The sequence below is a fragment of the Mesitornis unicolor genome, unplaced genomic scaffold (genome assembly GCF_000695765.1).
Source record: "Mesitornis unicolor isolate BGI_N332 unplaced genomic scaffold, ASM69576v1 scaffold6438, whole genome shotgun sequence".
NCBI lineage: Eukaryota > Metazoa > Chordata > Aves > Mesitornithiformes > Mesitornithidae > Mesitornis > Mesitornis unicolor.
In genome coordinates, this window is record NW_010202441.1 from 1 (window position 1) to 11,098 (window position 11,098).

The window sequence follows — 11,098 nt, forward strand, 5'->3', positions numbered from 1 at the left end:
GAGGCGGGAGCTTCGCCTGCCCCTGCCTCAGTACGCTCCTTTTTATCTGCAGAAAATAGAGGACGGGCATTTAAACAACTCCCTGGGATCCCCAGTGCAAGCTGATGTGTACTTCCCTCGCCTGGTAAATCACCTTTATTTGGATTTGTTTGGGGGGAGGGTGTTAACCCCTTTTTTGGGTTTTTTAACCCCTTTACCCTCCACCCTCCCCGCCCCGGCTGCACAAGGGCGTCCGCTGCTGATGCCGAGTTGACCCTCGCCACCCTCCCCCCTGTCCTTTCCAGATCGTCCCCTTCTGTGGGCACATCAAAGGAGGAATGAGGCCGGGAAAGAAGATCTTAGTTATGGGCATAGTGGACCTCAACCCCGAGAGGTAACACCTGGGCAGAGCTGCCCACCCCGGGGGCACTGGGCCTGGGGAGGAGGCGAGGGGGACACACACGCACATACAGAAGCACACACGTACATACACACAGATCCCTCCTTTCTGAAGAGGGATTATTTTTATAATTTTAAATATAGTGTGCTGATTTCTCCTTTGACCCATAGAGGGGGCATTTCTTTAAGGGATCCTCTTTCCCAGCATTTCACTTGGGAGTAAAGGAGCATCTAGAGCATATCTATATATGTTTATACACACACATATATATACACGTATATGCTCAATGCACATGCACACATACATACATGTATGTATGCTGCAACCATGTCCTTGTCCTTGCTGAGCTTTCGGGTCATTCCATGGACAAGCTGAGCCGTTGCTCCCCACCCCCCATGTCACTATACCATCAGTGGCTTTAATAAGCTGAGAAATTAGGCTGGTGGCATTTGGGGCTTATTTGCTGCTTTCTGGCTGAAGGAGAGCTGTTCTATTTGTGTTGCAGCTTTGGCATCAGTCTGACCTGCGGGGAGTCGGAAGATCCTCCTGCAGATGTGGCCATTGAACTGAAAGCTGTGTTTACAGACAGACAATTTGTCAGGAATTCTTGTGTAGCCGGAGAATGGGGGGAAGAGCAATCGTCTATTCCTTATTTTCCATTTATACCGGACCAGCCTTTTAGGGTGAGTACCAGGATGACAGCAGCAGAGCACCGTATCTGATAAAGTGTAATGTGATCAGAGTTGCGGCAGAGTATGACTCGCCTCTTGTGAAATCACAGTGTAGCCCCAGTTCTCCAGCTACCAGTTGCCAGATCATTTGTATTGATCAGAAGTTTTGTGGAGATCCTGCTGCTGCCTGCAACACGCAGTTCAGATGGGGCTGTGAACACCTTACTGGGGTGCTATGACAAGTCAGAGGCTGTAATAATGTGTGATGCAGCACACTTCCTGAGCTTAGTTTTATAGCTATAAATTAAAAAGTACCTCTATGTTATTAGTGCATTACAAGTTATTACTGGAGAATGGAACTACACTGTGGGACTGCCCTATGTTTTGATGTTTTTTTTAATGGACATAGTGTTTCCAATTTAGCACAGCTAATAAGGATCTTGTTCATCCTTTGTCTCCAGGGATGTTACACTGAGGTTGACCGTAGCCCTTTGTGTTAGCAGATTAAACAGCTAAGCAATAGTGGTATTCTTCTCTGAACCCTGGGATTAAATCTCCTGTCAAAGTGAAGTCTATAGTCACTTGAAAATGGCGTACGTGAAAATGCTGTGGTGTGAGGGATGGACTGGGTTGACCTAGAAGCAGATTCCCATCTGTAGTGTTTATGGTTATATGAAGATGTCTTTGCAAATCAGGACTAACAAAGTATGCAGCTGCAGAGGGCTGCTTCTCTCTCAGCAGCTTCACAACATTGAGGAAAAAAGGCTGCATGCCTTCTCCATGCGGATGACCCAGAAAAACCCTCCTCCTCCTCCTCACCCCTCTTATGAAACCTCGCTGGCCCCTCTGCTAAATGCCAGTGCTCTGACCAGCTGCCAAACTCTCTTAATCCATCTTGCCCCTACGATAATCTCCCCCAACCCCAAAAGCTCACTGTCTCCCCAGATGCTTGGGCTTTGAAAGGGTGTTTTTGTCTGGTTTTGCTGTGAATTGGTTGTGCTCTACTTGCTTCTACAAACTCTCCCATCAGAACTGGCAACACCCTTTTGTGCATGTGGGAAATGCACTTGAAAGGGCTTGGAGGCTTGGTCCTCCTCTGGCTGAGAGGGTTATGCCACCTGCTACGGTGGGTGGTGCCTGGGCCCTCAGACAAGCCAGACAAATTACCCAGAGCATGTTTTGTGGGTGCTCTACTAATGACAGTTGACATTAGAGGATAGAAATTCTCATGTTTGGCATGAGATACGGCAGAAAGGGAGTTGTTCTTTTTCTTCTCTTTTCCCCCCCTCTCTTTTTTTTTTTCCTCTCCAAATGCACAAACGGAATTTAGGCTCCCAATTGACTTTGTACCTCTGATGTGAATACAATAGACCATTAAGCGTTCTTGCCAATTACTTGTGATCCAATTATGGTTCTGGCGTGGCCCAGGGTGATCTGAAAAAATGGATCATAAGCAGTGTTGAGGCTAACCATATCTTTTACATAACAAGGCCTAAGGCAGGATGCACCTGCTGCAGTGACACAGGCACTACGTGGCAGCATGGGCACTTCCCTGTTATGTGGTGCGCTACCAGGTCCCCAAGAGCTTAAGCTCTCCTGGACTGTCCACTGCTGCTTCTCCCGCTGCAACATGCTTGAAGTCAGTCGGGCTTTGGCTCACTCAGTTGATCGCTGGCCCTGTTCCCATTTTTATACACTGTAATAGCAGCAAAGTCAAGTGCCTGGAAGCAGCACTTTGCTTCAGTCTACCAGTCTCTTGAAATGACCCAGGATTTATACGTGGCTTCCCTGCAGATTTTCTTCTTAGCCTGTCTGGAGCGGGAGGTCTCAGAGGGCCTGTACAAGAAGTGCACTATCCCTGCTTCCTGCCGGGGCAGCTCTAGCAAAGCTTAACTACAGGGCACCCTCTCAAGCCACCCCTGACATCATGTCAACATGTCCAAGCCTGTTCAGCTCCAGGCTTTGTTGCTTTTCCAGAGCATTTCTGCAGGGCTCTAGGAGAAGGGATAAGCCCTGATCCTGTTTGTGCCCGTGTGAACTGTCTAACTGCATTCAAGCCATCCTGCACCACATTTCCTTCACTGCAGCCCTAGTATGGAGTCTAGTCCAACAGGGAGTCCTGGGCTGTCTGCAGCCACAACAGTGAAGGCTTTTTAGTTTTGCAGCAGCTCTGTGAGTATGTGTGGGAGGGGTGGGCAAACCTATCCCTCCTCTCGTCTTCGCTTCCTTCCAGTAAATTAACAGAAGTGTGGAAAGCATTGCAGAGGAAACTGCCCCCTCATTCTCCAGCAAAAAAAAAAATCTATAGCAAGGAATGCAAGATTTGGGTTGGAGATACCCTTTCTTCCTCCTGTAATTAACAGTTTGAGTCTGTTTCTGGCATTATTCCAAGAGGCAAAACCTCCCTGATGCCAGTGGGACTGGGCTCCAGAGTATTTCCCACCACAACAGTGTGAGATTGGATTAATGTCACTGTGAAGTAAGAGCAGATCCATCATAGAATAACTGGTGTCACGGGGGCAAACTGGTCGCAGCCGTGCCTGTCATGTGGCATGTAGGTAGCAAAAAGTGTAACTGCACCAACACTATGTAAAGGCTAATGAAGTGCTCTTTGTATTCTGTGAAATAACTTCCCAGTTACACTGTGAGCAACATGCTCCATCATTTTATCTTTACAGGTTGAGATACTTTGCGAGCATCCTCGTTTTAGAATATTTGTGGATGGACATCAGCTCTTTGATTTTTACCACCGTATTGAAACACTGTCAGCGATTGACACGATAAAGATAAATGGAGATCTTCAGCTTACAAAACTTGGCTGAGCTTGTTAGGACGGCAGATTCCAAACCAGCTCAGGTGCCATCATCCGTTTGGAGAAGCGACAGCTGGCTCTGGACACAGCTATGGTAGGAAGGCTGCCCTGTTCCTTTTCCACATGCAGTTCTTCACTCCTGTGCCGATGAACCAGGCTGTTGTTTATCCTAATGAAGAACATTGTTGGTTAATACACATTGAGCCATTTTTCTTGGATCAAAATAGCCTACCTGTGCTGGATAATCAAATTGGAATGGATTCAGAAAGACTTGCAGTCTTGTCTCAAATCTCACAGAAAGGTAATTTCTGAAATGCAGGACAAAAAACGGTTACCGAACAGCAGTGACAACAACAACAACAACAACTTTTTCTTTGCAAATATTGTTTCTGCACTGAAGTGGAGTAGTGTAGCACAACATAGGGCCACGTGCTGATGTCCTTACCCAGGGCCTGAGCCTGGTTCCATGGAGATCAAGGGCAAAACTCCCACTCACTTTAACGGGGTACAATCAAACTGTCTAGTCCTTAGTCAAGCACAACTCCCACTGATTTCTATGGGATTTTTGCACACCCCTTGTGGTCAGCATTTCTGCTGGTGTAAATCAGCATTACCTCCATGGCTTGCAATGGACTTTTGCCGATTGCTTCCAGCTGCTGATCTGACCCAAGGACTGTGCAAAAACTGTATGAGGGTGTGAGGACACAGCCTGTATGTTTTAGTCAGGGTATTTGCATAGAATGTAGATTGTTACGAGTTTTTGCACAATGTATTGTTAATACAATTTTTAAAGCTTATCTGTAGTTTATTTATTTATACTCATTGTATGTATTATTGGTATAAATGAACAATCTTACTGATGGTTAAAGACAGCAAAGTGTAAACATTTTGAATGTACAAAATGTCTTAGGTTCTTTGGGTAAACTTTGCATATAATTCTTGAAAAATCAAACATTTAGTTACATTTTAATGGAGCCCTCTAGGCCCTGGGAAAATGTGGGCATGGTAGTTGGTGGGGGTGGGGAGAACTCTTTGCATATTCACTAGAAACTGTTTTTCAGGGCTTAGTAACTTTGCTGCACAGGATAGGTTTGCATTGAAGTCGTTCCATTTTAAAAAATTAAACAGTACATTTGTAGGTTTAACTGGGCTTTTACAATCTGCGAAAAAGTTAAATTTGTCAAGTCTCCTAGTTCAGAAAGAGAACCAGCCTCTTTCCAAGGGAGATGGGAGATTTTTTGCACTTGTTTGAGAATGTATTCGGCCTTTGATATGACAAAACTTGTCTAGACAGCCAAGTTATTAATGCTTGAAAAGCAGCTACTGCACAAGAATAATAACTTTTCAAGTAGCTTTTAAAATAGTAGGTATAGCTGTATAAACACAGTCATTGCACTACACTATAAATGAACACAGACACTTTTCTTGACTTCTTTAGGACTAAATACACTTTTTTTCCTTGGCTGCTCACAATAGACTATAACAGGTCTTTTGGAGTAGTTATGATATAAAAATATATTTAGGCAATTTTGAAAACATGTAGTATAGGGACATTCTAAGACACAGAATACAAAAACATCCTTTGTAACACAGTATTAAAAAAAAAGAGAAGAATCTCTCAAACAAAACTATGTGAAACCTGCAATAAAGCTGTGGTTTAAAGCAACCAGAACTGGAATATCCAAAGTTAAGGGTAGAATGCCAGTTGCAAAGCCTCATTTTGTGCTAATTTGGCCTGCAGTTAAGAAGCCTTAGACTGCAAGCTGAAATTCCAACTGTGGCTCTAGTCCAAAGCCTGTTGAGGTCAATCAGAGTCCTCTGAGTACAGAAGCCTGATTCTTATTTCAAGTAAGTGCAAATCTCTTTGCAAAGCAAGGGGGTGTTGCTGCTGCAGATGAGTTAAGAATCATGCTGCCGCCTATAAAATACAAGTTTAAAAAGGAATTTGTAGCCTTAACATTGACATTCCCTGACTTTTCCTCCTTTTTCCAAATTAAGAGTAAACCTGTTGTTTTCCAGATGATCTTTTTATCTGGTGTGTGGCTTTTAAGTTGTACATCAGATTCTATTTGTACTCCAGATTGAATCTTGATATTAAATGTTCCTGTCTTGCTCTGTTTTTACTCTTTTACATGATACATGATGACTGTGTCATTTTCCATTGTATAAAGAATGCTGACAGTGTTTTGGTACAAAATATATTCTTAAAAATTATGATGATGATAATAAAAATCCAAGGGAAAGGTGCTTCTACACGAGGTGTTTGGATTTTTCTCCAGCTTGAAAATGTTCTCTGGTTCCAAAGCAGATGCAGTCAGATGACGAATTCTGTTTGGAGAGATATTTAGCACCCTCCCTGCCTAGCATTTTCTCCAACTAGATACGTAAAGCCAGGTTTGCTGATGCAGTGCCATGCTCTGAGGCTGTCCTGCTACTCCAGTGGGCCAGAAGTAGGAGGCTGGAGAGAGTAAGCGGCGCTGTGACCCTACAGTAGCACAAAACCAAAAGGGATCTGTCTTTTTGACAGCACACCACCAGTAGGAATTTCCCCTCCCTGCCTTTACTGTAGCGCAGAAAAAAGTGATTTATCTGACTTGAATTTTCAGCTGCTTGGGATTCCTGGTAGCAGAAGTAGGTTAGCACAGCCCTCGGACTTTTCCTATCCTGCACAGGCTTGGCACAGCACAGTGCCAAGGCCAGAGATGCAGAGATGAACTCCACTCACCATCATGAGGGATGGCATCTCTGTCAGGAGCAAAGGTCCAGTGACAGCCTTGGGCGCAGTGATACCACCTTGCCTATGCTGTGCGGGGCGCTCCCGTTGTTTCTGCTCCAGTAGTTTTGTGTCTTGGGAAAATGCTTTTTTGAAACCCATTCTGATTTCGCCTTTGCATAACTCCACCAACTGCAGCGCCCACCACCTGATTCTGCCCTGTTGTGGTTTCTGAGCCAGGCTTCGAGGCAAGAAGGGCTGTGAACCCACTTCTGATGGGTTGTGGTTTGGCTGAGAGCTCAGTAAAGGGCAGAAAGTCACAGTTACAGCTTCCACATCCATTTGTCTGTCTAACACCAGTTTGGAAGACTTTTTTCTTTCTTTTGCTCTTGGGCAGTACCAGGCTGTGGCAGGTGAAGGAAGGATGATGTCTACATATCTGAGGGCTGTTGCACACATGCTTGGTCAGACAACCATGACACCATGGTCAGAAAGTGCTGCTGAACACAGCGATGTATAGTGTAAGTCAGAGAGAACCGAGGCCTTAAAACTTTTCTGTTCAGTTGGACTTTGAGCCAAATCCAAATATTTAAGAAGGGAGACTCTGCTGCAAAATTTATATCTGAATTTTTTGGTCTCCACAATTTAGGGGTTCTTCAGATCTTTATTTTGGATATACACCCTCCCAGATCTGAAATAAGACTTTTCAAATTGGGCCTGGTTTTCAAAATGTTTTTCAGTAGGGATAAGTAGTCTGTGAGTTTCTTGGAAGCTGCAATTCTTCAGGACCAAGTGAGAGTGTTTTGAAATCATGCTAGAATTTATTAGCTGAATATTTCTGTGGTTTCCTCTGAATGAGGAAGTTAATTCTGAAATGAAAGAAGCCTTGAATGGGTAAAACCCACGTGGAGTAGAATCCCTCAACTTAGCATAGCTTTATTTTTTCCAAAGAGGAAAAACAAATTAAAAAAAAACAACACAGAAACCAAATTTAGTTATGTCTGGAATTGGCTGTGATAAAGCTGCTTTAATTTAAAAAAAAAAAAAAAAGTTATTGCCTACTCAGAAAGAGCCTTGAAATACTTCAGTATCATGTGAGGTAGTTTGTGCTAAACATGTTTCACATAAACACTTTTTCACAGCCAAGTTGGTAAAAATGTTCCAAAATACCTTCGTTTTGTGTCACAATTAGAAATGTTTGCCCCACCTTGAAGGAACATTTTGTACTAAATATTCATATGTTGTCTATGTGAACTTGCACTAACATATATTCTCCCTCTCCTCCTTGACTAGTTTGAGAACAAATAGGCGTAATACTGCTAAACCGGTTGAATGTGACATCTGCTTAAGGCATAGCATCTTTCTCAAGGGCTGTTTTGAGTAAACAACCCGAAAACCAAAGGGAGAGCCTGATTCATTATTCTGCTGTGCCAGCTTTCCACCCCTGTCACTCTCCTGCTCTGAGGCCGAGACTGAAGCTCTGAGATCTTAATGTAAGGGAGCAGCACTGAGATTTTTCTCTTTCAGGATTTAAAACTATTCACCATGTAGGAAACCGCAACAGAGTAGCCACAGCGCTCCCAAGCCTGGTAGCAGTGTTGAGGAGGCAAGATGTGCTGTGGTCTTACAGCTTGCATGAGTTCAGAGGGAGGCAGCAGGCATTTCGGAGCCAGCCAAGAGCACAGGCTGTGGAGCTGCATGAGTTTCCCAAGGATGGGCATTTGCTGCATTGTTTGCTGCTGCCTTCTGCAGTCCCACACCAGGGCACGCAGCAAAAACACAGTCTTGCTTACAGGTTTGGAAGGTACAAATGGGTTCATGTTCCTACTCACCTTCTTTAAAAGAGGCTCTCAAATAAATAACACGAAAATTTAGAAGTAGCCATGCCACTAAGGTGTTTTTTTTCCCGCAGACATTCAAGCAGTGTATCTGATGTGAGGGTCATCTTGCTTCCCACCCATAAGAAGTGCTTCCCACCGAAATCTACAGCACTGCTTTCTGCACTCAGGCTGGTTACAGTGACCTTTCCATGCAGAAAACTACAGAACCACAGTTCTGCTGAGCCAGTTAGCAGCACTCTATGCAACCTCCCAGCACCCCTGGATCTCAGGTAACAGTATGAGGAACAAGAGTTAGGGCTAAATGCTCTTTTGACAAGCACTTCAGTTAGGAAGAAAAGCTACATGGGTCTAGGAACAGTTAGTGACCTGGTGAGGTTTTTTTTGTAATCATGGGTATTGTTCTGATTTTCTCATGTAGATCAAAAAGTGTACAGGTAAAAGTCACTTTGCAATGAAAGGTGTTGGGGTTAGCATCAAGGTCAACCCAAACAGGGAGAAAAATGAGCTGCAGACGCTTTATCTGGCTTTGATACACCCTCCCAGCTCCGCCCAGCAATCACTGCTGTTAGGAACACACACAATTACTACAACAGGGAGATTCAGCAACATGTGCAAGATCAAAATAATAAACTCACACTTGGCCACAGGTCCTCCCTAGCTTCTGTTTCTAGGCCTCTCCATCTGTCTGTCAACAAATTACATCCTGCTGCTTTTAAAATCCATGGCAAATATCCCTTTGACTTTCATGGAAATAGGTCCATAAGAAAAGGGGTATTTCTAGCTCTCCCTCTCTGGTTATTTTCAGCTGGGGCATACTCTAAAATCTGTTCTTTCATTCTCCTGATTTTATTTTTAAGTATGAATAGAGGACTATTTCTGTCTGCTCTATCCACTTGATAGAGTCAACAGAAAGCACAGCCTCTCTCTGCTGCAGTAACACTGGTTTTGCAGTTAACTGATGAAATGTCTTATATTCATTACCTTCTGATTTCAAAAAGTGAGGGTGTGCACAGAATGACCCAGCAATAATAGTAATATGTATCATTCACCACAGATCTATTTTTGTGTTGTGCCAATTTCATAATGAACTTTTAATAACAATAAAATGTGAACTCTTCACTAAGTTGTTCTGTCTTTTATCTGAATTACTAATGCTCATTACACACCCTCTTGACTTCTTTAACTTCTGGCTTCTTCTATCTTCTGACTGTTTTTCAGAAGTAGCTGACTCTTTGCCTCATAAAACTGCAGTGTGAATCTCTGAAATGAGATGTGTGGCTTTGGTAGCAGCTTGTCTAAAACTGCTTTACAGTTTAAATGCTCTATACAAGAACAATCAAATAACTTCATTAGAGGAAAGAATAACTTGCTTACTCATCCAAGACTCCTGCCAGCGTCACTGGGCAGCATAGGCCTCAGGAGTTAACAGGCATGGCTCAGACTATAGAGCCAGGCCACATGACACAGATGGCTGAACACTTCTGCTTAGGATAAACCAGCCTGTCAGCAGTGTAACTCACACGTGGGCTTCAGTTCACCCTGGTGGGACTGGATTACATGGCGAGTAAAACAACCGGATCAGCTCCACAGATATGTTATTGTGAAATCCAGCGTTTCACTTGTTGGCATGATCCTAACTGAAGTTCACATTGACCTGAGGAAACTTTAAGGTCTCAGCATCTTCCAGTTAAAGCTATTGGAAAAATTCTACATGACCCAAATGGGAAAAGATTAGGCCCTACATCCAGTTGCGGCTATAAAAAATGAGAGAGGCTTCTGAGGAAAACCTCAAAATCCAAACAGCAATTACGCAGCAGATGAACAGGATTTGAATACAGCTAGTTCTGTGTTTTTTCCTTCTGATAAAATGATTATGAATCGGATGCTCCCCACACAGTTCATCCTAGCTCTAACCCATAAGCATGGATCTGTGGCCATCTCTGCTCAAAGCCAGACTGAAATAGGCGCTTTGTTTATTAAACACAATCCTTAAAGGGGATGTGTAGAGATTCCTAGTTAAAACACAGTATTAGGTAACTCAGATGCAAACCAGAAATAGGAGGAACACACAACAGTCAGAAATGGCTGTAAACAGTGTAAAGGCAGCATGTATTCCCCACCAGACAGCAAAACAACAGCAGCTGCTTAAGTACCAGGGAGGACTTTCAAAAGTGGGAATATATACATGTGGGGGAATATACCCACTTGCATTGGGTAACTCCTATAAGGGCCTTTGAAAATCTTGTTTGAGCTATAACACTGAGTAAACTACAGGCATGAGTTTTAGGGGGAAGGGAGGGAGGTGGTCACCCACCTGATGTAACAAGTGCCATATGAACTCCTCTCCCATTCAGATCAGTACTGTAGATGCCTCATGGCTGGGCCTTATTTTGGTGGAATGTTTCTGAGCTTGAAGTCAAGCCAATTTGTGTTGAGAGATTTACTCACAGGAATACCATGAATATGACTCTTTGCTAGCACTGCACTGGATCTTATTTTTAAATTATGACTTTCACCACTCTTCTAAGAATAGAGGCTGGCTCTGAAACATCACGTCGGCTCCAGCATTCTCCAAAGGTTACACATTTCTCATCCTGTTCAGGTTTTGAGGCTTCAGTTTCCACGCTGGTGCCTTGATAGACCAGGGTTGTGATGCCAGGGAAGGTCACTCTGTGAAAGACC

At 43.7% G+C, this 11,098-nt stretch overlaps 1 protein-coding gene across 1 annotated transcript; it reads left to right on the forward strand.

Annotated features, from left to right (window-relative positions):
• Positions 1-52: 52 nt before the first annotated feature.
• Positions 53-6,109, forward strand: LGALSL (lectin, galactoside-binding-like; the record flags this gene model as incomplete). The annotated part of the gene is made up of 4 exons (XM_010190388.1): positions 53-124; positions 285-373; positions 885-1,062; positions 3,729-6,109. Coding segments are annotated over 4 exons (483 nt in total), but the record flags the coding sequence as incomplete, so codon positions are not given.
• Positions 6,110-11,098: the final 4,989 nt, after the last annotated feature.